The sequence below is a fragment of the Delphinapterus leucas genome, chromosome 12 (genome assembly GCF_059928025.1).
Source record: "Delphinapterus leucas isolate spDelLeu-1000000601 "Yukka" chromosome 12, BTC_Dleu_Yukka2, whole genome shotgun sequence".
NCBI classification, from domain to species: Eukaryota; Metazoa; Chordata; class Mammalia; order Artiodactyla; family Monodontidae; genus Delphinapterus; species Delphinapterus leucas.
Window position 1 is genome coordinate 46324027 of NC_143140.1, and position 26962 is coordinate 46350988.

At 44.6% G+C, this 26962-nt stretch overlaps 1 protein-coding gene across 10 annotated transcripts in view; it reads left to right on the top strand.

The window, feature by feature from the left end:
• FOXO3 (forkhead box O3) overlaps positions 1–26962 on the top strand; it is a 119969-nt gene that overhangs the window by 73574 nt on the left and 19433 nt on the right. For 5 of the 10 annotated variants that reach the window (XM_089921909.1, XM_089921907.1, XM_022553973.3 and 2 more), the window contains one exon: positions 25498–26933. The exons of 1 other annotated variant lie outside the window; for it this stretch is intronic. In XM_089921909.1, the coding sequence (XP_089778035.1) occupies positions 25498–26898 (1401 nt within the window). In that variant the 3' untranslated portion in view covers positions 26899–26933. 4 more of the 10 variants (XM_089921915.1, XM_089921912.1, XM_089921914.1 and 1 more) reach the window with 4 other exon arrangements.

Consider the following 26962-nt stretch of genomic DNA (forward strand, 5'->3'; position numbering starts at 1 on the left):
TATTAAAAGAACATACATATAATTGAGAGGTTATTTTGTGTTACCTATTTTTGTCTTCTGTAACTGTTTGGCCAGTAGTTTAGCACCACTTGGGAAAAAGTATATTTAAGTTTGATGAGTCCGTGTGAGCGTGCGAATCAGTAGCTTCCTGAGGTGCTGCTGGGTCCAGTGGCAACGTCTAGAACACAGTCAGAAAGCCAGAAGCCGCCCGGCACGAGGCAGCGGGCTTTGTCTTAGAGTCCTGCTCCTCTTGTACCTTGTTATGGATTTTAAAGTGTCTAAATCCAGCTGTTGGTTCTCTTCCAGAATAGTGGGGGCCATAACAGAATGGTGTAATTCACCTCTGAGTGTTTTCAGGGATGTATAAAAGTGGTATTAGATGAGTTAAGCCTGTATGGGTTTACTATACATATCAGACTCTCGATAAAGTTGGAAATAGTTCATTTTCCTGGAGGTGCGGTTCTCTAAGGCTGCCTTTCCACCAAGACTTTCCTAGCGCCGCTCTTTCTTTCCCGCTGAGTTTTTCTGTGAAAGTCGACGGTGTGTCCTGTCCTCTAGTCCTGGTCTTTTCCGCCTCCTCTTCAGTAACTTTTTGGTCGTCTGCTCCTTAGCTAATATTATCTCTGTTAAAAAATATCTTTTCCTCACTTCAGTTGAATGATTATAATGTCCAAGTTTTCTGACATATTTCCAAAGGTAGGCACTTATCAAAAACATTCTGAAATTCTTGTGTGTTCATAAAAATTTAATTTGTTAAGCAAATATATGTCCAATGCCAAGTCAGTAAAACAGGACAGAAAATTATGTTTTCAAATTTGTTAAACAAATATACTTAGAAGAAAACAATGAAAATAAAATACGTCGAACTGTCAGCAATGGTTATAAGTTAGCGTGGTTGGACTATGAGTAACCTCCTTCTGTTTTCTGCATGTTCAGGAGTCTCGTCATTTGTGTGCTTATATTTGCCACCAGTCCATCTGGCATTCTCCCGTGTGTGGGACAGTGGAGTGTAAGAGCAGTATTTTTCAAATGCAGTCCCAGGAGACCCCAGGGCTCCTCAGAGGAGCTGCAGGCCCGGAGAGAAGGCCGGGGCTGTGGGTAGGGCCTCCGGATCTTCTAGCCCCACTTTATCCAGAGGGTTGCCACTTCGATTTGCTCTGTGAATCAATGTTTGCCTAAGGTTTCATTTAGGGAAAGGATTCTATTGCTGAGCATAAGGTTTGAAAACCCCTGCTGTAGAGAGAAGAGCAAACCCTGGCATCGGAGCCGGGAACCCTGGGGGTGGGCCCTGGCCAGCTCTAACCAGCAGCAGGTGGCCTTGTGTGTCCCTTCAGTTCTCTTCACTCTGGTGTTCCCATCTCTGAGTTGAGGCGTTAGGGTGAGGTGGTGTCTGGAAGTCCCTTACGGCTCTGGCACCTCAGAACATTCCACACAGGTGATGTAAAAAAGGAAAAGGGAGGGCTTCCCTGGTGGCGCAGTGGTTGAGAGTCCGCCTGCCGATGCAGGGGACATGGGTTCGTACCCCGGTCTGGGAAGATCCCACATGCTGCAGAGCGGCTGGGCCCGTGAGCCATGGCCGCTGAGCCTGCGCGTCCGGAGCCTGTGCTCCGCAACGGGAGAGGCCACAACAGTGAGAGGCCCGCGTACGGCAAAAAAAAAAAAAGGAAAAGGGAAAGAGAGCCGTGATTCTCAGCCTCCTCCTGCTGCCCACACCTGGAGGACCAGAGACCCCTTTAGCAAGCGCCACGTTTGGGCGTTTGGGTTTTAGCTTGTGATTTGTTTTCTAATAGGAGTGTGTGGCTAAAGACGAGGGACAAGAGGAGCCAGCGCAGTGACGTGCGTTGCTGTTTTTAGATGAGAGGTCTGGGCTCTTTAGAGAAAGTGGATGGTGATTACTCTCAGTTTAAAGTTATTCCAAATTGACAGTAGGAAAGAGGCCAGAAACATGCACCTTGTCCTGGCTGACTGGTCTGGGGTGTTCATTTTCAGAATTCCTTCCTGCTGCTATGTCCATACTATCTAGATGGTCTCAGATGGGTGTGAGGAAGCTGCACTCCCTCTGACATGTGGGCTGTGACAGGAGACTTTTCACATTGATGGACCAGGAGGAAAGGTCACCTCAGGATCTGTCCTTTCTTGCTGGAGAGGCCTGGAGCCCAGGCACCAGCTTGCTCCTCTGACCTGAAGATAGGGCGCCCTCCGTCAGACCACCTCTCACAGCCACCTCAGGTGAGGCCCAGACCCTGCTTGCTTTCGCAGGCAAGGCATAATCTCTTCACCAGGAGCCCTCTGGGGAAGGAAGAAGGACCTCCATTGGTGGCTACGCTACTTATGCATTAGCTTTTTGACTTTGGGAAAAGCTTTCATCTCCATGGTGTTGTAAATAAAATCTAAAGTTCAGCTTGTTGGTCAGAAGTGCATTGGACTGAAATGTGAGAAAGCCAGGTGAGGCTGCCTTGTTTCTTACTCTACTGTGCTCAGAAAGCATTCCCTGGGACAGAAAACCCTGCTTAAGCGTGGGTGCAGCGACCCCCGGTGACAGCAATGACGGGGCCCTTCAGAAAGGAGCAAGTGAACCTGGACCCTGTTTCACGCAGGTTTGGGTTTGCTCCCAGGATAATTAACACTCCCTCCTATCCCTATCCCGTCCCCCCAGAAATCCAGCTACTGCAATTACCTAGGCACCGTTTTAAAAAATTTAATTTGAATAAATTAAGTATGGACTAACTCTCCCCGAAAAGTACAATGAATTTTAAGAGGACAAAACTTGGATCATCAATACATTGTGGTCTCCGTCCTATAGCACAGAATTTTACTGTAGATTTTACTTTCTAAATATTGCTCGAACACCACACTGCATTCATCAAACCATTGTCGGTCACTCTGAGGTACAGGAAGAGTAGAAAACTCACTTCTTGGCTCTCGGAGTTTACAATCTACTCGAAGAGGCAGCAGCAAACAAAACCATAGTTCAAAACTGAAAAGCACTGAGTATAAGATAGTTGCACTTTTAAATATGGAGTATCTGTCCTTGCAGGCCCACAGCAGTGATCTGAATGGGGTGGAGCCAGCCTTGCTGCGGGCAGTGAGCTCTGAGCTGGAATTTGAAGGAAGGATGAGTGTGAGGGGGCAGTGAGGCAGTGCTCCTGGAGGGATTTGTGGAAGGAAGCAAGCAGATTGCTTTCATTGGAGGAGGAAGGTAGAGGTGAGGTTGTGTGTTAATAAAAAAGGTTGAGGGTTTGAAAGCATGTGCACAACAGCTGAAAAGCTTAGCTGCACCACAGTAGACATTATGGTCATCTTTGGCAGGAGAATTTTTCAGGTGCCGTAATTTGGGCAGCAGTACATATAGGCTGAACTGAAATGGAGATACCCCTTAGCCCTCAGGTTGGCCATGTGCTTCCCCATGTAGGCCTCTTATGTTAGATCACCAAGTGCTTTAACAGCAACACACTGTACTTTTATGCACCTTCAGCACATATTAAATAAATTCACAAAGATATGCTTCATCAGTAACAAAAAATGACAGAATTTCATGTGGATGTAGTTCCGTTTATCCTGATGTTTAATTTTTTTCTATCATTTTCAGCTGTGTGAACTTCTTAGCATCCACTGTGTAGCCTGTTTAAGATATTTAATCAATTTGAGTTTTTTGGTCCTTCACAATTTCATATGTACAATTAGTAGATATGAAATTAGTTATTAATCATACAGCTCATGAATGCCTTCCAGACTTCCTTCCTACTTACTGCCTTGAATGATTTTACTCTTATGTGTTTGGTTTTTCTGCAGAGTTGATGGATCCCATTCATTCATAAAAGTTCATCCAACAAATATCTATTTGGCCCTACTGTGTGCTGAGCACTGCTCTAGGTATTGAGCTCCCAGTTGTTACTGATTAGAAACAAAACTCAGTATTTCAGTATGATAGGATTGTTTTAGCTCATGTTGGTTTCCTTATGATGCCTTTGAAGTTAAGCTATTGATTTATTTTGAAATATTTCATCTAATAGCAAAAAACAAGCAGTCTTACTAATGCTGTTAAAACATTTCTGAAAATGTTTTAGAAAGTAATCAATTTTGGTAAATTCGCCACATTGAGTGTTGGTGGGTTGGTCTGCTTCTCCCACCTAAGGCCCTAAAGAACCAGAACCTCTACGAATCCACTAAGCAGTTTGGACACAACTGGGTTAGCTGATCTCTGAAGTCCCTTCCCATTCTAAAATTCCATCTTAACTTCTTTGTGCCATTTTTCTCCTGTATTTAATAGGATAGGAATAACATTTAACTTACCAAGTAGACAGAGTTGTGATGACTACTTGATACAGACGTAAGGTGCCATTCCCCCTAATCCATTTTTGGGTCTTTTCCTCCGTATAGTGGCTTGGTTGCCCCCATAGCAGCAGGATGGGACCTGAGGACTGGGGAGTGCAGAAGCAGCCATGGAAACACGAGGATGTGGGGTGGAGGACATGCTCAGGTGTGCTGTGTGCGGTGGGTCTAGAGCAGTCCCCAAAAAGACAGAACAAGTAGTACCCTACAACCAAAATCCCTCATGTGCTTTGCTTGTAAAGGGTAAACTTTTCATTATACCTTGAATACAGATGCCATTCCTTGTATTAAGACCTGTCTAGGGCTTCCCTGGTGATGCAGTGGGTAAGAATCCGCCTGCCAATGCAGGGGACACGGGTTCGATCCCTGGTCCGGGAAGATACCACATGCTGCTGAGCAACTAAGCCCACACACCACAACTACTGAGCCTGTGCTCTAGAGACCGGGAGCCACAACTACTGAGCCCGCGGGCCTAGAGCCCGTGCTCCGCAACAAGAGAAGCCACCGCAATGAGAAGCCCACGCACCGCAACGAAGAGTAGCCCCCGCTTGCCCCAACTAGAGAAAGCCTGCGTGCAACAACGAAGACCCAATGCAGCCAAAAAAAAAAAGACCTGTCTGTACAAGCGGGCCAACTGGAAGAGCATCCTGCATGCTTATGTCCTGCATTCTGCATGGAATTTGGGGAGAAGAATGCAAGAGTATATGAAACTTGAAATAAAAAGCCTTAATTCAGACCTTGAGAGCAGTACCCAAACTCAATAATGAATAATACAGGTCATTGAAGTTTTAAGAAATACATTTAAGAGGGCTTATTGACAAGAGGCCCTGCTTATTATAAACACAACATCAATTTGGGGAAAACATCAGGAGTGCAGGGTGTTCACATTCATATAAACAAATATAGAAAATAATAGCAAAATCTACAAAGGTTGTGTCTGGAGGGCCGATTATGAGATTTTTTCTCTGCTTCACACTTTCCTAATCTTCTTAGTTTTTTAGAATAAGCACATATGACTTTGGTAATCAGAGAAAAGTTGAAGACGAAACAAAAAGGCTCAACAGCTTTTACCCAATTCAAGGCTAGCAAATAACCAAGATCTTGGAAAATTAGAGTAATTTGCATATGGCAGGAGTTGCAGTCTAAGTTACGTTAGTCCTTTCGCTGAGACTAGAATTTTAACTCTTAACTTGCCTTGTTTTAGACAGTTGCTGCAAGAGTCACAGGTAGGATTATCTGATCCCTGTCTGAGTAGCAGGATGTCCAGTTACTGGTCCCACGGCTCATTCATCTCCAGCTAATGCAACTTCAGTCTTCGTTATTGTTGCAGGCTGTTTTTAGTCCTTTGCATACAGGTGGAGCTCATTTGTAAGACTCCAGAACATAATGCATGTTTCACATGATCCAATAAGTGCATTTAAACTTCCTAACTAAAGAATTTCTACATGTTCTTCACTTCCTGATCTAGAGACTAACTCATACAATGTTAAACAGGCTTCTAGACTCTAGTTTCCCCCCACCCTTCGGTAATCTCTACGAAAACTTTACTGTAGGAGGAATTTTATTTCACCTCGGTTCTTGTGTAGTGCTATTCCACAGAGGATGACTTCATTTTTCTTTCATTCTTGTCATTTTACTGTGTAAACAACAAGTACCTTCTTTATCCAGGGCCAGCTTGATGTTTTCAGACTTAGTCTACATTAAACTGTCTGAGGGCAGAAGGGACCAGGAAGGGGCAAGGGGACAGGAAGGCTTGGGGAGGCCACCCAAGGACCCTAACTTACTTAAATTACTGTTTTTGACCATTTAGGTCGCCTCAGAACTAGCACGCACCCTCCCAAGTACCTAAAAATGGCGCTAGGTGGAGGTAAAGGCGGTGGGAATGCCAGGTCCTGAAAACAAGATGAGCAGACCTCAGAAGAAATCCACGGCTGCTCTATTTTGCTTACGTCTGTATGTTTATTTTCCTGGTTATGGATTGAAAGGGCCGCTCAACAGCAGTCTAGCAGTCTCTCCTCGTTGCTCAACTTTCCCTTCTGGCTAAACTGTAGGAGAGAGGATACATCCAGTGTGCTCTGCTTTGCTTCGCCCCTGCCCAGCCTGTGGCGGTGGGGCCCGTTGCTGGAAAGCGTGTGGTCCAGAGCTGAGGTGCTGAGTTATGGTGTGGAGCAGGGGCAGTAAGGCCTGAGATCAGCATGGACTCCAGCTCTGTTTGCCCCTCAGGGCGTCTCTAAGTGGAAATACTTGCCAGGGGTCTCACAGATGGACAGTGGAAAAGCAAGTGGGAAATTGCAAAGTGCTTACTCTGGGATATACCCTTCCTTAGATAGTCATTATTTTCCCAAGGTGGAAGGATGGTCCTGTGGCCACTGTACCCAGTAGAGCCTGCCCAGCCGTGTCCTCTGCTGGGAAAGGCCTGCATTAGACTCAAGGGCCAGGGCATTGCCAGCCTCTTCCCACAGGCCCTGGGTCTTGTTCCCTTTCACCCCTTCGATGCATAGTGTTTGGACTTGAGCCAGACGCCTTGAGATCTGATCTTGGACCCTCCATGCACAGCATGCAGTCTTGAGCAGATCTCCTCAGGCTTCAGTCTTCTCATTTGCAAGATGGGGGATAATATGACCGCCATTGTTAGAACAGTGCTTAGCACATAATGAGCACTCAGTAAATGTTACCTCTTTAATTATGATTATGACTTGTGATTGTGATTTATTATCTATTATCCCTTGCTGGCATCTTCCCTAGCTTCTTCCCCGAGCACTCCCAGTACAGCTGTTACCAAGGCCACCAGGGATACCTCTTTCTTGCCAACGCTCATGGACAGTCTTCATCTCCTCGTCTTTCTGCACCTTTCAGCAGTGCCTGCTGTCTCCTTCTGGAAGATTCTCACAGTCATGGCCACCACACTCCCTCCTGTCTGGTGGCTCCTGTTCATTTGGGTCCTCATTCTCTACCTGACCTCATGTTGCATGACTTCAAGGAGAACATCTCAGATTCTTTCTTCCTTTTTCTCTCTAGGTAAACGCGTCCACCCTGATGACTTTCACTGCTTGGTTGCTCATCCTCCAGTTCATAGGTCTTTCTTGACTTTTCAGTCTAAATCTTAGGTCCATCCAACCCACCCCATTATTTTCTCTCATGGTACCCTGTTGCTTTCCTTCAGAGCACTTTTCACAGTTTGTAATTATGTATGCATTTGTTTTAATTACTGTCTATCCCTTGTCTCCCCCTCACCCCACAAAATTGTAAAATCCATGAATGAGACCAGGGACTGTCTTGTTCACCTGGTACATGGAAGGACCTCGGTAAATACCTGTTTGAATGACTGTGTGTTATGTGAGGCCCCTCTATTTCTTCCTCCACTACTCCAGCCCTGACAATTCAGATGAGGCTGGTGGGAGAGGCTGCCCCTTTGTTGTTATTCCTTCCACTCCCTGCCATCCTAGATCCACCCTCTGTGTCAGGGGGAGTCTTATGGGATTGTGCCATTTCCCTTTTACCTCTAGCCACGGTCATCTTCAAGTGATAGCATCCTCAAAGTTAACCATCAGAAGACTAACATCAGCACCAGTGGCTAGTGCTGGGGAAGCCATCAGGATGGGACGTCCTGGGGGGTTTGCGCAAATCCCTAAGCCAAAGGAAATTGGGACGGTGTAGGACATTCATACCTAAGGACAAAATGTTAGTAAACTAAAATCACTTTCCAAAACAGCTGTTAGTCCATTAAACATTTATTGTGATTTGGAGGGGTTTTCTTCCCTTTTAAAATCACGGTGGTTGCAGTTTAATGACAAAGAGTGCCCAGCCCTGTGCTAGGAGTTTCAAGGGAGACACCAGAGAAGTTGGTGGTCCTGGCCCAATGGCATTGCCCTCTAGTAGGATATTGATGCCACAAACCGCCCTTCCAGAGCCAAGACTTCATGAGTTTGTTTATGAAGTGCCAGGAATGAACTCAATAGCATATCACGAAGAGGTTAAAAGATGTTGAAAGGGACAGTTTAAACTCTGAAATAACCCTTTACATCCCACACAGGCTTGGAGAGTAACTATGTAGTATTTATCAGTGAAATGTATGTAAGATGTCCGTTACGAAGTAAGCTCCTTTCCTCTGAGTAAATCACCCATCTTTTCTTCTCCTGCGGATGGCTCCCTTTTCACCAACAGTCAAAGACTACCAACCATAGTGCATACCTAACTGGGAATATTCAAGACTCTTTCCCCAGCATGTTTTTTCTCACATATTGGTGAAATTAGGCAGCATAATTAAACATTTGTAGTGCTGTCCTATTAGGCCTTCATAGATGCAATTTTTAATATCCAGCCTTTAGACATGAAAAATTGAGACAGTCATGTGGTACCTTAATGCAGTAAAGTTTCTATTCTTGTGTAGCATTCATTATTCGGAATATTGGAATAGCTTTGTGACAGATTTCTTCATTTACTCATTCCCTGATTTTTGAAAATTCATTTTAGGGATAACTGACCACAATTTGGTTCAGTGGGAATAGAGAGTTGTGGTTGTTCTTTTTAATACTCGTACTGGATGCTATCCCACACTGTCCAGGTGTGAGACTGTTGGTTTTTTATTAGATAGCATTTTTATTTTTGGATTTAATGCTCTGGGCTTAAGTGGAGATTGGTATATCGCTATGTCTGCCTTACTTTCCACTCATTTCACGTTGCTCCAAAGTCAGGAGAGCAAGCCTTTGTCCAAGTTAGAACATTTTGGCGTGTTGTAGATATTCTTTGCTTACTGGCTGTTGATGTTATTTCTGATAGGTTTGTAAAAATCATTGCTAAGGTGTGGCCCTGCATAATTCCCACGATTGGTAGATATAGCTTTATATATCACTGTGAAAGTAATTCCTAGAAGCTGAGACCATATGTCTCTCTGAGCCATAATTCCCACAATTCATTTTTATGTCTTGAAACTGCAAAAGTGCTCTTTCTCTTGAAATACAGGTGTACCCAAAACAAGCAGTGTTAAGAGCCTCACCATAATACAGCCTCCTCACTTGCGAATGTGCTGACTTCCTCTCCTTAGTGGCCTCCGTATCAGAACTTCTAAAACTTCAGAAGAGGCCGTGAGGTTTACTGTTTCCTCTGCCAGCCTTGTACCACTGAAGGATGACATTGTCCAGCATGTACACAATCATTCATTGAAAAGCACTTTCAAAGTGCCTGATGACACGTACATCAAGGTGGATGGGAGACAGGCACAGAATGGCCTTCCTTGCTAGGTATTTCTGTTGCATTGTTTACCTGATGTGATTAGAGACCTCTCATTACCATTATTAATAATTGTAATTTTGTAATCACCTATTTTTTGTTATCAGTCTAATATATGCAAAAGTTGAGGGAGAGAGAGAGTGTGTGTGTAGAAGGGTGTATCAGTAAGATTAATTCTTAAAAATAGAGTTTCTGGGTCTATCAGTTAGGATTAGGTTTGCCTATGTATAACAGGAAACCCAAAATTAATAGTGAACTATTTTCATGTAAAAGAAGTCTAGGGGTGATATGGTCACTCTAAGAACTGACTGACGATCAGTCTCCTCTTATATCCTGTCCCACCTTAGCAGGTGGTTTTCATCCTCAAGGTTCCCCCTATGGTCGGTCCATCTAGATGTAGGCCAACAGGAAGAAGAAAGGCAGAACAAAAAGGTCTCTCATCTGAGTCAGCTGCTTTTAATCTTGCTGGAAGTTCCACGGAACTCCCACTTCCATATCGTCACCCAGAACTAAGTCACACGACCACATCCAACTTCAAGGAAGGCTGGAGTATTTTGTCTCTTTTTTTTCTGGGCAGCCATGTGCTTAGCTAAAAATCAGTGTTCTGTGGTAAGGAAGAAGAGGAGAATGGAGTGGCCTGTTCTACTAAGTCAAAGGTTATTTACATCTTTAACATCAATAGATACTGATTTTTTTAAGTTTGTACCCACTTAATACTTTTGCCAATCAGTCCAAAGGTTTATTTTCCCAGTTACAAAAAAAAAAAAAAATTCCATGAATCTTAATTAAAAACAAAATGTTCTCTCCTGCTATATTTGAATTGTGTAGTTCACTTGAAGCATAAGTATGATTTCTAATAAAATGAATAATATCCACGTTTTGAATTTCTGAGTGCTTCTGAAGTTTACGGCAGATGTCTTAACTTTATTTAAATCTGATACTTTATTTACTGTGATTTTCAATGCTAAAGGTAGACTTCCTTGGAGATGGAGAACCTGGGAAAAGAGTCTCTACCTCTGTAATGCTGGGCTTCCTGGATTGTTTTACAGACGCTAACCTTACTCAGCATGGTTTACTTCAAAAGAGAAAATAAAGGGGGAGTTCATTTGTCCTTTCAAGAAGATGTATTGACAGACTTCCATGTGTCAGGATAGAAAAAGGGACGTAGTTGTGCTTTCTTTTGCTATTTAACGCTTCCCAGTTTTTCTTCTATTAAAAGCTTATGTAACTTCTTCATATTTTTATGCACCTTTTCCCCCCAAGAAATATTTTAATAATTATCACCAAACATAGTGCCACATAAGAGAGAGCTGTCAGGAGGAAGGACAGAAAAGCTATAGGACTTTTTAAATGTCCAAGTGGTATCTAAATCTTAAACCGTTATTTTTTTTATATTTTTAGACCTCCTATATGGATTTAGAGAGACAAAATAAAACCTATTTCCTATGGTGAGAATACCTTACTGTAGCTTAAATTGGTGTTTTTAAAATGGTGGTTTTTGCCATATTCTTTGGGCAGCTACTCTAGACTGAAAAGCACTAAAAATTGATTACTTGCAAGTTGTTGCTAATAGTTCCTTATTTGTGTAGCCCTTGCCGGAGCCCAGGTTGGGGGCCCGGTATAATGTTAGTATCTGGAGTGTCTGTGTGGGAACCTGCTGCCCAAGTGGAGTGAGTTGACTCTAATTTACTCCTGGATGTCGCATTCTTTCCACATAGGTCCACAGATAGCGTCAGATCAAATTAACATAATTTTCTGATTGATGTAAAGAGAAGCAAAGAAAGCTTGTTGTGTTTGGTAGCCAAACTACTACACAGTGTGAGCAGAGTAGAACTGTGGGCCCACTTTATAGCACTCTAACTGATAAGTATTTCTCAAAGGGCACATTATTTGGCCGGGTGGCAGCAATCCACCCGGCACTGGACGTGTAGGTGCATGTGGACACTGTAGTAAATATATGCCTCCTTTTGCCAAGAGTGGAAGTAGGTTATCCAAGAGGAAAGGGAAGGGAAAAGAAAATACCAATTTCGTACGTCCCAGAACACGTCTGGCTTAAATCAGTAGTTGAAAACTGTAGAGCATGAAATCTTGTAAGGTTTTTATATTTCATAGTAGAGGCTCCTGGTTCATAGTTAATAAGCTAGAAAACTAACTCTCTTTTGAAAACTTGGAGTGTATAAACATGTGTGTGCGTGTGCTTGCTCTTGGTTCATGGGAACTGCCTAGTCCGTCTTCCTTTCCACAGGTCTGAAGCTGCTAAATACTGTCTGAAGAATGAAGAAAGGGCATGTGGGAGAGCTAGCATGGAAGGAGGAGGGAACCCTGGGCTTCTGCCTACGTGACAGGTGGCAACAACAGTCACTGGGGCAAGGAGAAAGACCTTGAAAGCATTTCCATCAGGATTAGATTTGGGGCAGCCCCTAGGCAAGTCAAGGGGATGAGGGAGAAATTCTTCCCTCTGAGAATGGCCCAGGGCTCCCTGATGGAGATCGGGCCCCTGCAGAGACTCAGCAGATGTTCCCTGGAGGACATAAATGTGGTTTGCTCTTGTGTTTGGTAGAGGAGGAAGGCAGAAGCGACAAACCCAGACCTGCGGCTCGCTCCGCTCTGCTCTTACAAGCAAACCGCAGCGCTGAGCAACCACTGAAAAAGATGGTGACGGATGCAGACAAAACACTGCAGAGTGACTGTATCAGGAGCTTCTCCGTTCCCCCTGCCCCTCTCCCTTTATTAGTGGTTTGCTTTCATAAAGGCTGTGGGTCCTCAGCAGAGCCAGGTCAGAACATTCAAAATGCTGGAGCCATGTGCCTCTGCCTCGTACTTGTGACCTCATTTTCCTCCATCCCATTGCCTTGTGTTCTTTCTTATTCATGTAGGGGTAGAGAAGAAGGTTAGCTAGAGATGAATCGCCCAGTTTTATCTGGTGCAGTTAAGGAAGTGTCAGCAGTTCATAAACTAAAGCAGTAGACTGTCAAGAACTGGAAGGAGCTGAGATTTGACCCTACTAGCCATGAGATTCTTGGGTCAGAGGCAAAGGAATTTATTACTCACTGGTGACCCAGCAAGTAGCATGAGCAGCATATTTTCCATCAGGTCCATCCTTGCTCCCGAGTGTCCCATGGGAATGAGTGACACAGATGAGCCTAGGTTGATGCTTGCACGTGCAGTGGGTTCTGTTAATGGGAGAGGAACCCTGAGTTTGGGGATCCTAAGTCTCTTGTAATGAGCAGTCAGCATATCTCCCCTTTGCTCTGGAGGGTGATGCTGTTGCTGTCTTTCAAGGCTGTTTACTATGCAAATGCAGACATCCTTGAAAGATAACCCAGCACTAAAGGCCATCAGTATTTTGCTTGCAAGATGTGCAGAATCATCAGAGACCGGTGTAGAATTGTCTCCCAACTTGAATTTGTTAACCTTATAAGAAGCTTAATGTGATTTCCTGTTCTATCCACAAATTAACATCAGGACTTGGCTGTCTCTTTCACTTGGGAAGACTGCTGAGGTCATGGCTGTTTGAAAGAACCCAATGAACTTGTTCCTGGAGAAACAGGTATATTGGGTGATATTATTCCACGTAATGCCACAGAGAGTCTGAAGTGCGTTACTTGAAGCTACCTTTGCACCTAAAAATGGCTCAGCAACATCTGCCCTTGGGTGTTTTTCCTCCCGTGTCTTGATGTGAGGGGATTAGTTTCAGCAGGCCCCGTACGTACGACGATTTGTCAAGTCTTAGGGAAAGACCTAGGACCTGGTTGTGCTGTGAGCTCACACACATTTCTTATTAGCAAATGAACAACCTAAGGGGGAAGAGTTAGAAACTTCAGGAAGTCCAGATGATGAGCCCCAGGAAGTTGGGGGAGAGAATCTGAGGGCTAAACCTGCCAAGTCAGACTCCACCAGGGAGGCAGTTGTAGAGCCCAGGGGTCCTGCATCCTCAGAAGTGGCTTTGGAATCACTGACAGTGAGTGTAGGGGAACCAGGAGCCCTGGAGCACTCTGACACCTGCTGGGTGAGGCGTGGGCTCACCCCCCAACTCTCCACCACACACTTAGAGTCTCATGTCTTACAGACTCTTAGTCTCCTGTGTGACTGTCGTTGCCAATGAATATTATCCCTTCTGCCCTTTGGGTGATAGATTAATATCTCCACTGATGCTGGTGCTTCCAGTTTCTTAAGTGCTTTCAAGCTTACCTAGCAGTGTACGTGAAGAAGATTATAGCCTGGTACATAGTAGTATTAAAATACTGCATTCTTGTCGTGGTTTTTAGAAACACTGAGATTTATCCCATGCGTATTGAACCCACTTCATCATAATTTGGGGAATAGTGCTAATATTAACTTGCACATTTGAGAACATCCTAGATTATAAATTAAAATGCATCCTAGATGATACATTAAAATACGAATGGCTCAATCAGTGTTTACTTCAGAAAAATGGAATGAATTCCTGGCTCTTTGGTGAGTGGAAATGTCCTCTCCTTTCTTTGATCGTTTCATGTGGAATTTCAAGCTGGCTGGTGCTCATCTGTGCATGTAATTGGCACCCAGGAGTGTCCTGGAATAAATGGTTGATTCACTCAGCATTTAGCAACATCATTATATTGGTCATCAGTCACTTTTGCATCATGTGGTTTTTAAACAAGAAGAAATCTTGCAAAACCAGTACAGTGAAATGCTGCACATGCAGGTGAGGTTTTCAGGTAGAGGGAGCAGTTCCTCAGACTCCTTGTTAACTGAATTTCCCTGGGGTGTGGAGCGGAAAGAGGGTACTGCAGGCCGGAGTCATTTTGCAGAATTGACTGTTGTACTCTTTATTCCCATAAAGAAAAAGTCCGTCAGTGGTGTGTTTGCAGTAGCCAACATGAAATACTCTGTTATGTGTCATTTATTTTCTTTTTCTGCTTATTTCAGCAGTAACACCTTGATTTTTGATGACTATTCGAATAATTAACACTGACACTTGGAAGGCAGCCTGCTTCCAGATGCATATACACATGTCTGTTTTGTAAATACTAGCCCCTACTTTTTCCTGCCCTAGCTGAAAAATGTGCCTCCACCCCTACCAGTCTTTCCAGGGTGTGGGCCCATGTGTAACTGTGTGACTGTGCCCACACACTGGCATATATTTCATAGCTACCAAAAAGAGATTCGTTGCTCTTGAAATAACAAGACAAAAAAGAACCATTTTTTCTGAACCATAACATCTGAAGAGCTGGAAACAGTCAGTGTTTGTATGTGTGACGCTAAAGCCAGTGAATTCCATGTGAAGGGAGGGATTGTAAACTAAGAACAGAAAGGCAGTTTTCCTGGATTTCAGATGTCAAACTCTCAAGCTGTTTAACTCACCCACTCAGCACTTCCACATCCACCCTTTTAATGTGCTTGCATTTTCAATGATTTCTGTTTCTGTAGGATTTGATGCCAGAAGACAAATAATAAAATAGCATGCATATGAAGCCTTAGAGCAGTTTTCTACCAGAGTTTTTGATTGAGGCTAAACAGAAGTAACCTGATTGTGCTGTCAGTTGGCAGGCAAAAGGCATCGTATTTTAAAATTCACATAGTTTGAAAGCAAGCTAATCTTTTCTGGCTCAATAATAAACTAATTACATGTTTTAAATAGTATAGAGCTGAGTCCCTGTTTCACATTAAGCCTTGGAATAGCAAGGTCCAGGGCAAAGCAGACGTTTGCCTGATGTCTCTGGCTTCAGGACCTGTAGCAGGGTGCCAGCTATTGGGGGCTAGAATAGGCCTGCCAGGGACAACCAGGTAAACTGGCTTGACTCAGTTATGGGGTGATGGTCCCTGAGCACAGAGGCCACCAGATGTGCCTCTGAGGAAGGCCTGGACACTCAAAAGTTTTGGGCAGTGATCTTGTTCGGTCGTTCCCTGGAATAGTGATCCCAGGTCAAGGTAGGACATGTCCATAGTGTCCCTTTTGGGGAGTGTCTGAGAAGAAAAGGCTCATTTCTAAAAATGATCCAGTTCCAACAAGGCTTGTTTCATAGCTAGTGCTTTTTCCACCTTTCCCCCCTACCCGCCTTTCATAGTCCTAGGGACCACGTACAGGAACTTAGAGCTGGGAACACTTAATTCAGTGGCTGGTTTGGGTAGTCTTGAAAGCTTCATGTCACTTGTGAATGGTGCCTCTCTCCTTGGGCACTTCAGTGACTTTAGAGGGGGACACACAGTGCAGTGGTGAGAGCTTTGCTGTAGGAGTTAGCCTTGGGCTGGATTTCCGGCACGACCGCCTATAGACAGTTACTGTTTTGCCCCTCAGTTTCCTCCTGACAGGCGTGCCATGAAAGTAAAATGAGATTAGATTTGTCAAGCACAGAGTTTTGGCTCTGGTTGGCACCAAACACAGTAAGTTCCTTCAGATTGCAGGTGAAGTAGACTCTATTTTGGATTTCTCTTGTTGCCCCTGTGCCTGCTTGGAGGAGACTTAGAACCAGATGTGTTATCTGTGGTTTCAAGGATGCCTCTGAGCGCTCTGGGCCCACTGCATTACCAAGTAATGGGGGCTCCATAACATCCTGAGACAGGTGGAGAGTCACCTCTACACCCTGGACAGACCTGAGACCATTCTGTCGAGCCCTTGCTCCCCCGAGTAGCCCACTTACTATCCTTCTGCCCATCTGTATAATATTATTACAGAGAACCTTAAGCCTACTTACTAGACTGTATCATCTTGGTTTTGGAAATTCAGTTGTATATTGAAGTTAATACCTGAGGCTGAGACTTGTCAACTTTAGAACAACCTAGATGCTCTTTCACATTTTACAATGGAAGCTTACTTCCATCTTTTCATGTTGAGGATCATTCACTGGTGTCATGTTTTATAACATTTCATTTTAAAGTATAATTCCGGCCTGTTTTGTGGCTGCTGCCCCGTTCCCATTAATTCATTGATTAGAGAAATATTTTTGAGCACCTACTCTGTGCCAGCCCCATGCTAGGTGATAAAGCTATAATAAGACATGGCGTCTGGTCGTAAAGAGTTCAGTATGTGTTAGAGGAGACAGACTTCTATTCCTCAAGTTGTAAAGCAAGGCAGACTGAAGTTGGATGGATGGATGGGTGGATGGGTGGATGGGTGGATGGGTGGATGGATGGGTGAGTGGATGGTAGATCTTACCATCCTCTGTGCTCCCTGCAGTTCACCACTTCAGTTGTCATGGTAATCCAGACACTGGGACTAATGGTGTTTCTGGATGGTATTACTATAAAATGTCAAGGCCAGGAGATCTGAGTTGTCTCAACTTGGCTGTCACCTCCTAGCTGATTGAATTTAGGTATGCCTTGTATCTCTTTGGTCTTCCGTTTCTTTCACTGTAAAGTTAAGGCTGCTTGTTACTAGATGGGTTTCACAGCCCTCTCCATTTTCCACAGTATTAAATTTTTCCTGAACTTCCTGCCCTGATGATCACTTATATAATGCCATGAAAGTGATTAGACTCTAATATATTCCTGAATTCTGGATGTGTATTCCCAGTGCCCTTTTATTCTCTCCATTTCCACCCACAATACAGTTTCAAACTGGAAAAACTTGCAGCTTTATTTTTTTTTTAATCTAAGTGAAAAGTATGTTAATAATAAAACTATTTCTGTTCCACTTTGCTCTACTTTGCAGAGTCAGTCTCAGGAAGGTGCTGAAACTTCATGGTTTTTAACCCTTTGACACATCCATTTGGTGTGGCTAGTCCTGCATGGTCTTAAAGGGGAGTTTAAGGTGTGTGTTTGCCGAGCTCCTTGTGGGAAGGGGAAAGGATTCAGTCACACCAGGATTCAAGCCTGGAGCAAGAGGGCAGGGGTGGCCCAATGCTGCAGCTTTGACCTGCTTTCTGGAGACTGTCTTTCTGTTGACTGCACATGCCCTTAGTTGCTGCTTCCTCGGGTGGTGGGGAGGAGGACATGGGTCTGGAAGCAGGGGGTTCGGGTGGTGGGGAGGGTGCTGCGGGGAGTGGGTGTGGGCAGAGGGCGCAAGGCTGCCAGGGTTCTCTGTGTGCCGGAAGTGCAGGTTTGGCTGGGAGGAATGGAATGTTCCCTCTTGCCCTCCAAGAGCAGAAACAGCTGTGGAAGGGCTTGAAAAGATCACTAAATGAAAAAAGTTTTAAAGTTAATATGAAAATAAAACCCACCCTGGAAAACCCAACAAAACTCTCTGTAATAGTGTGGTAGCTCTTTAAGAGAACTTTCTTCCCATCTAGGATTTCTTTTTCAATTGGGGACAGAACAAATTGTCTGCCTGGCCCTTCCTCCCCTAAGAAAGCTTCACGTATCTTGGCTTGGGTAGGAAATGGGTTCATTTTGTTGATCACCAGGTTATTATTATTTTATTCCTCCAAAGGAGGGGCCAGAACCTGCTGCTTACTGCATGCAAACGTGAAACAAATGTGAGTTTTCCAAGGAGACCTCTGCGGGTAGAGGATGGTCGTCAGCAAGTGTAACAGAAATCTTGTTTCTAGCTGGAAATTTAATCCTTCAGGCAAATTCCCGACACTATTTATTTTAGAACGTCGTCTTTTTAAATAAGTCCCTTAATGGTTTGAACTTTTAGTGTTTTAGACAAAAGTAAGACTGGAGCTAGCCTGGACCTTGTCTTACACATCAGGGTTGATTATGCAATCCCGTATGTGAATGTGTAAGTTTTCTTCTCTGTCTGAAGACAGGGAAGCTGGGATTCCATATAGTCGGAAATAGTAACTCACGAGCCTGTTTTATGCTATCATACTTTGCATACTTGCTTTCGAACAAGTTAGTCCCGGAGTAGATAAAGTGTAGTGGAAGAGGATAAGCCAGCTAAATGTCTAATGTCTAGTGAGAAGGACCAGCCCTGCACACTTCTCCCTCGGATGGTGGCACTGCCTGGCCCTTTGCAGTATCCCCTCCCCCTACCCCACCCAGGGCCTTTGCAGTGAGTGCGGTGAGGTAGTGTTTTGTACAGTCGAGGAAGGAGAAACTGTGTGATTGTTACTGAGGCGATCTGCACGTGTACTTTGCTTCTCAGGGAAGTTCATTAAGTAATACTTTGCTGTATTCTTAACAATGGAAGCTAATAAGTACCTCAGGATTGGGGTATGGCTTTTTCAGTGGTTATTTTTATGCAGTCTATCTTTCTGGCATTTTGTTTGAAGGACAGTCTGTTATAAAAGAGATTATGTGAGGTTTCATGCTAATTTGGGGAAGATTCTGAAAATTACAGGGGTCAGTTATGGTCCCAGCCCATTCCTTCTTCAGCCTATATCATCAGTTCCTACTTTTGGAAAGTCCACTTACCCTCTTTTCTGTCCGTGTCTATCCATGCTGGGTAGAGAAGTGGCACAGAGCAGAATGGGTGACCATCTACAAGGCAGTGCAAGGTCAAGGACCCTTCCCCTTACCGTTTTTTTTTTTTTTAAAAGAAAAAAGATATCTGGACCCTAGTTATTTGATAAATTACTCTAACTCTCCATTTTACTCTGTACATATAAACACAGCTTAAATCTGTGAGCCCGATTCTCATCCTTATCTTCTGAATGGTGGAAACTTGGACTTAAAGAACATCTGCTGTGCACCAGACCTGGGAAGACTGGGAATCATTATCTTAGAGTCTCAGCCGGTAGAAATGTAAGGGGGACATTCCAGTGATTCTCAGCTCTAATTGCACATTAGAATAATCTGGGGAGCTTTAACGATGTACCTCCCCAGGCCTTACCCACACCAGTCTCTATGAGTGAGTACTTAAAGTCTCCCCAGGTGATTCGAAGAGGCAGCCAGGGCGGAAAACTGATGCCTAAGAGCAATCAGGGCATCATCCAGAGAACTGCCTTTGAAAGAGCCTGTCATTATAAATCAGAGGCGTCTTCCCAGGCCCTCTCCTGAAGCGGTGTCTCTGTGTTGTTCTGCTGTGGCACACAGTCCCCTGGGTCTCCCCAGGACTCACGGTTTCCATTGGGCTTTTCACGTGACCTTTATCATCTCCTGTTCAGCAGTTGCATATATTAGGATTCAGGCCTTTGGCAGCCTCATTTTGAACTGTCGGTGCCAACAAGTCAAAGCAAGGAGACCTACTTGAAGTGCTGGTCCTGTGTGCAAGGTAGATGAGTCCTGGATTTAAAAGCAGTGCCTTATAGATCGTCCCCACTGAAATCCCTCGTGAGGACCAGGGCAATGCCTGCAATCTGCTTGGTGGGAAGCAATGGGTCTGGCTTGGGAGTTGACAACCATAATTCATTTTGAGACAGCAAAAAGAGAGAGAGAGAGGGAAAGGTAGAGGCCTTTAAGAGTTAAATTACACAACTCCCTTTTTATTTTTAAAGTCAGTGGATTCCTTGTTGCCTGTTGCTGAGAAAGATAAATTGATACCACATGTTGCTTCCAGACAAAACCCTCTCTGTGTTCCAGGGGAAGCACATGCAGCTGGTGTCTGGGTTAGTGGGCAGTCTTTACAAGGTAAACATGGGTTGGAAGGGGCTGGAGCAGACATAGGGTAGCAATAGTTGGGAAATTACCAGCTACTCTTGAGTGGCACAGCACCTTTGAAATACTTTTAAGAGTTTGAAATCTCTTCCTGGAAGGAGCCCGCCCTCTCACCTTCTGGCTTCAAGTATATGATGCACGGAAAACAGTAAGTGAACATTTGTGATGTCACTGCTTCCGTACGTGGGACCTGACAGTTGAGAGCCTCTTTTGTGCTTGGCACTCGATGAGTAATTTGCATGCGTACTTTCATTTAATCTTCCCAAAGATCCTAGAGTTAGACAGAGAGGGTGTTTTATCCCCGTTTTATGAAAGGGGCAACTGAGGTTAAGTCAATTGCCCAGGGTCACAGGACACATGCCAGGGCCACGACTCCAGCTCCGACCTGGCTGACATTGAAGCCTGCCTCCCTCCACTGGCCACATTAAATTGCATGTGTGAATTAGCCACTTTGTAAATATTGGTGGAATACTTATTCATTTCAGGCAGCTTCCCCCTGACACTTAATCTAATCTAATCTGTTTGGGGTCCATCTGTCTTCACAACCAGTTGGCATAACTGTAGTGACTGTGCACTCTAGCATTAGGGATAAAGGTATCTTGCATTAGGAGACTGTCTTCATTATAGCAAGAAAAAGAATTACCGGATTCGGATGAAGACAGTCATCTTTTATGCTGGTTTCTTCAAGGAGAGCCAAGCAAAGGGATCTCCAGGCTCTGACCCACACGGCCGCAGTCAGCCCAACTGTGAAATGTGAGTTCTATCAGGCGGCCTCCTTCGTGTACCTGCACATCCCTGCTCGAAGGATTAGGCCACTGATGGCAGCTGCAGTCACACAGGACAGGTTTGACAGCTCTGTTACTAATTACACCTAAAGTGTTTACTGCCCCAGTGCAGGCCTTGCTTCAGTGTAAATCTTCTTCGTCTCATTTTTATCTCTGCTCTCTCTTCAGAGACATTGTGTTACAGTTGCTTGCAGGGTTTTCTACATCTTTGGGCCCAAGTTGGAAAAAAAACTGGCATATTTGTCTCTGACAAAAGTTTCTTCCTAGAGATGTTTGGTTTGCTGTAATTCATCAATCTCTGGATTTCTTAGTAGTGGATTTAAATAACCAGAACTATTTACAGGGTTTTGGGTTGGGGTTAGAGTAATTTATTGGCTCCTTTAGTAACCAAATGTGATGACGGAATGGCCTGAGCTCTAGCAATGGAAGTCTTGGTTGGTTATATTTACCTTATCACTTTAGCCTTAAGGAAAGCACACCCAGCCAATTAACAATGGTCTGCCTCACAATGTATTTCAAAATGTGTATTTAGATGTGATTAGAAAAATCACTCTAGTCCTATCAAACCATTCCTCCTTTACTGTCAGCTCTCAACCCCCAAACTAATGTTACATCTTACAAACTTAAGACGATTTGGTATGACAGATGAATTAGTGGAAAACCATAGAATATTTTTGATGGTAGTTTTATAGTTTAAAATGCACACAGTACTTTGGAAACTAATTTAGAGCCCCCAGTGAAGAGGTCTTTAGAGAACTTAAACTACAGATCATAAGAAGATTTTATAATTGGCTTGTCTCATTTTATAAATTCCATGTCTTCATTCCTGGGATTGAGGTGAGGGAGGGGCGGTTTGAAATCTTACAGAAATCATATCACCATTAACTTCCGTTATCAGGGAAGGTGCTGGGGAAACGTTGTAGTTCTGATATTTTCTCTGGCATTTATTCACCTTCTCCTGTTTCACCAAAATTTAGTTAGAGAACCTGGTAATTAGAATCATGACCTATGAGGCAAAAAGGCAGAATACATTTCTGGTATCTGACCATATTAGGGTGAGGGGCATTTGAGCTAGAAATAGACAGGGGGCCACATTGGATGGCCTTTGTCAATGCCCCCCCTGCCCTTCAGATTATGCATTTTATAAACGGAAGGCTGGGGACTGTGAGGTTGGTGGTGACACAGGTTTTTGTTTGCGTCGTCTTAGTAATGGAACTGGAAAAACCTGTCCGAGTGTTGGGTTGTAGGTAATATGCCTTAGGGAGATGTATTCTGCCACTAGCAACCTCTAAAACAAGAACTGAGCGAAGATTGGACACTGAAGCTAATCACCCATTTAATAAGTTGGGTTTTGTTTCAGAATCTAAGGGTAGTTTATATTGGTTTGTATGGTAACCACTGTCCTCTCTTTAGGATGAATGCTACGATGGCCACCTTAGTAAAGAAACACAAATGCGGGCTATAGGATGAGCCTTTACTTTCAGGCTTGCTCTTCTAAAGACTTTCTTTTAAAAACATTTTTAGGAAAGACCTACCAAATTATTACCCTTAACTATTTCACAAACAAAATTATAGTCATAGGATTGTGCCTTTGTATCCTTCTTCTTTCTTAAAAGTTTCTTTTTTTAGATGTCAGCACAGATAGCACGATGACTTCTGTCTAATTTGGTGACAGACCTGGGAAAGGTTGCAGAGGAAGCATTGGAGTGGACTTGGGAAAACAAGTTTCAGTTTTGGTTCTTATAGACACTAGCTGTGTGACCTTCTGTAAGTTATTTAATTTCTCTCAGTCTGAGCCTTCATATATATGATGAGGGCACCAACTTGGCCGGTTTACTAGGAGGATTAGAGTCGAGGAATCTAAAACCTCTGGCCCAGTAACTGATGGTGCTGTAGTCAGGCAGGCTCTCCACTCTTCCCTCTTGCAATTAGGGACCTGGGCCCTGACAGGCTGTGGTTCTGGTCCTCCGTGTGGGTATTCCAGCCGCTTTACCACAAACCCCTACAGAAGCTTAATTTCTCTCTCCAAATTCCTAACCAATGGTAGCTTGTAATTTTATAAAATTACACACATACATTGTTGGGGTTTAGAGTCGTAGAAACAGATGACCATTAGAAAATCCATAGAGAACATTTTGGAGGTCTCTAAAGTGTTTCATTTTCTTTCTTACTTGGTTTGGAATTGCGAGACTAAAAATGCATTAAAAAAAATCTCCAAATGCTTTTTAAAGGGGGGGGTGGATAACTGGGTACTTATGATTGGTCATTGTTAATTCTGGGTGTTGGTATGAACCCTTTCCAAAATCTAGAGCAAAGGGGGCTGGCCAGGGGAGGCGTAATTGGGCTAGCGTCTACATTGCCCCCACAGAGCTTCAGGACCACCCTGTTTTTTCAATGAGAAGCTTGAGTTTAAGTTTTTAGTTAATATATCTAGTTGTCTGAGTACTCAGGAATAGAACCACCTCGCACTTGCCTGCTTGTTGAACCCTGCAGAGTGAGTTTTAAGAGCATGCTTCATATCTTTATTGAGAAGGTGTTTTACTTTTTAAAGAAATGTGATTTCTGAACCATTCATAGAGATGCCATTATTCTTTTAAAAACCATAAGAGTAAAAGGGAAGCAGGATATAGTCTCATGGGCAACATTTGTCGCACCAGATACGCAGCACGTTGCCTGTTTTCTTCTCTCAAACGCGTCTTTGCGGCTGTTGTAGAAATGCCGAATTATGACCCATGGTTGCTGATGCTCAATGCCCAGCCGGAGCTGCTGGGCATCCTTGCATGGGAACATGTACACGGGAAACACTCTGAGTATTTTGGGTTATTTACGTATGGTGAAATCCTGCTCACTTTCTATGTTTTAAAAACATTCTGGTAGAACACATGTATTTGTATCTTCTACATAAATACAGTTGGTGATTGCCAATTTTTTTTTAAACTACGGTAGCTTTTAGAATGGTTTGTATTTAATAGACAGCAGCAGGCAATATCTTCTGTCTTTTTAACTTGCAAATAAAAACTCATCTGGCCTGCAGGTGCTATTCCAGGTGTGGCAAATACCATCAACTCCTCTCTTTTACTGCACATGAGGCATTTTCAGATGAGAATGAGCCCTCCCCAGGCGATGACCCTGTGCTTTATAATAGCAGTAAGAGCACCCTGACTTGGCAGCGTGACTGGCTCCTGAAGTATATTATCATATATCATCCTTACGTCATCCCTATCAGGGAGGGACGGTCTGGATGTTAGGGCTGTAGTGAAGAAGAACTGAAGTTGTTGCAGACAGATTAAACGATTTGCTCAGGTCACATGGTTGGTCGGTGGCAGAGATAGGACTGGATCTGGGTCATCCCTGTTAACTGGGCTTGTCTACCAAGCCAGGAGGATTCTTGCAAGATGGGTGCAGTTGTGAGGTTTTCCAGGATATTTTGCCCTTTTTCTTTTCTTTTTTTAAATAAACCTTTCAATATAGAATCGTTTTAGATTTACAGGAAAGTTACAAACCTAGTACAGAGAGTTCTTGATGTTGGGTATCCACGTCAAGTCTCCCCTGTTGTTAACATCCAATCTTAGTTTGGTACATTTGTCACAACTAATAAACCAATGTCGATACGTTATTATTATTAACTAAGATCTGTGCTTTATTCAGATTTCCTTAGTTTTTGCCTAATATCCGTTTTCTGTTCCAGCATCCCATCCAGGATACCACATTATATGTAGTCACCATGCTTCCTTAGGCTCCCTGTGGATCTACTGGACAGGCATTTAAAAATGTTCCTTATCTGGGATTTGTCTGCAGTTTTTCTCATGATTAGACTGGCGTGATGGGTTTTGGAAGGAAGACCACTGAGGAAGGTGCTGTTTTCATCATATTATAGCGAGTGCCTGTTATCAACCTGACTTTGCCCTGTTGATGTTGATCACCTGGCTGAGATGTCAGGTCTCTTCACTGTAAAGTTACTCTCCCCCACCTCCTCTTTCTATCCTGTACTCTTCGGAAGGAAGTTATTGAGCTCAGACCACATTGCCTTGAGGAGGGAGTGTCTGTATAAATTATTTGGAATTTTTTTGAATGGGAAACTTGCCTCCTTCTGTCGACTCAGCAAATCCTACTTTACCATTTTTTTCTTATGCTTGTGAGACAGGTGTGAAGTTGTGGCAGGAGGAGATGGAGTCGTAGAAAGGATCGGTAACAATTCACACCAGTTCTGGGTTCATGGAAGTGGTTAAGAAAAGGTAGATGCTGCCTCTGTACTAGAGGAGGAGGGGACCAAAATAGAATAAAATAGCCCCCTAAGTGATTAATTATCCTTAGAGAGCCAGGGAGGTTTATTGCAAAGTGCAGGGAGAAATGGTGTGGTAATACATGATAAGTGTGAACTTCAGTATAGGAAGTACAATTACAGAAAGGACAATAAAACTTGGGAATTTAAGAAAAACAATGCCAGTGAGCGCCTACATCCCCAGCATTTCCTGGATATGAAACCATCTCCCACCCTCTAAATATGGAGCTTGCCATTTTCAATACTGTCATTTAATACCAAGCCAAGGAGGGTCATGCAAAGCCTTTTTATTTTTTTCCTTAGCCTCTGAGGTTGCTTTAAAAAATGAGTCTGATTAGTAACTGTTTCTTCTGAGTGCTCAGTTTGGACCATTCTGGCTCATCTGCATTGTCCCTTCTCTCTCTGCAGAACTCTATCCGGCACAACCTGTCGCTGCACAGCCGGTTCATGCGGGTTCAGAATGAGGGGACCGGCAAGAGCTCATGGTGGATCATCAACCCCGACGGGGGGAAGAGTGGGAAGGCGCCCCGGCGGCGGGCCGTCTCCATGGACAACAGCAACAAGTACACCAAGAGCCGGGGCCGTGCAGCCAAGAAGAAGGCAGCCCTGCAGACCGCCACCGAGTCAGCAGACGACAGTCCCTCCCAGCTCTCCAAGTGGCCCGGCAGCCCCACGTCTCGCAGCAGTGATGAGCTGGACGCGTGGACCGACTTCCGCTCACGCACCAATTCCAATGCCAGCACAGTCAGTGGCCGCCTGTCCCCTATCCTGGCTAGCACGGAGTTGGACGATGTTCAGGATGATGACGCGCCACTCTCCCCCATGCTCTACAGCAGCTCGGCCAGCCTGTCCCCCTCCGTCAGCAAGCCGTGCACCGTGGAGCTGCCCCGGCTGACCGACATGGCGGGCACCATGAATCTGAACGACGGGCTGGCCGACAACCTCATGGACGACCTGCTGGACAACATCGCGCTCCCTGCGTCCCAGCCGTCGCCCCCCGGGGGGCTCATGCAGCGCAGCTCCAGCTTCCCATACACCACCAAGGGCTCCGGCCTGGGCTCCCCCACCAGCTCCTTCAGCAGCACGGTGTTTGGCCCCTCGTCTCTGAACTCCCTGCGTCAGTCTCCCATGCAGACCATCCAAGAGAACAAGCCAGCCACCTTCTCTTCCATGTCGCACTACGGCAACCAGACACTCCAGGACCTGCTCACGTCGGACTCACTCAGCCACAGCGATGTCATGATGACCCAGTCGGACCCCTTGATGTCTCAGGCCAGCACCGCTGTGTCTGCCCAGAACTCCCGCCGGAACGTGATGCTTCGCAGTGATCCAATGATGTCCTTTGCCGCCCAGCCTAACCAGGGGAGTTTGGTCAATCAGAACTTGCTCCACCACCAGCACCAAACCCAGGGCGCTCTCGGTGGCAGCCGTGCCTTGTCAAGTTCCGTCAGCAACATGGGCTTGAGCGAGTCCAGCAGCCTCGGGTCAGCCAAACACCAGCAGCAGTCTCCTGTCAGCCAGTCTATGCAAACCCTCTCGGACTCTCTCTCAGGCTCCTCCTTGTACTCAGCTAGTGCACACCTTCCCGTCATGGGCCATGAGAAGTTCCCCAGCGACTTGGACCTGGACATGTTCAATGGGAGCTTGGAATGTGACATGGAGTCCATTATCCGTAGCGAACTCATGGATGCTGATGGGTTGGATTTTAACTTTGATTCACTCATCTCCACACAGAACGTTGTTGGTTTGAATGTGGGGAGCTTCACTGGTGCTAAGCAGGCCTCATCTCAGAGCTGGGTGCCAGGCTGAAGGCTCACTGAGGAAAGGGGAAGTGGGCAGAGCAGGTCAGTGCCCAGTGCTATGGCATAGTAAT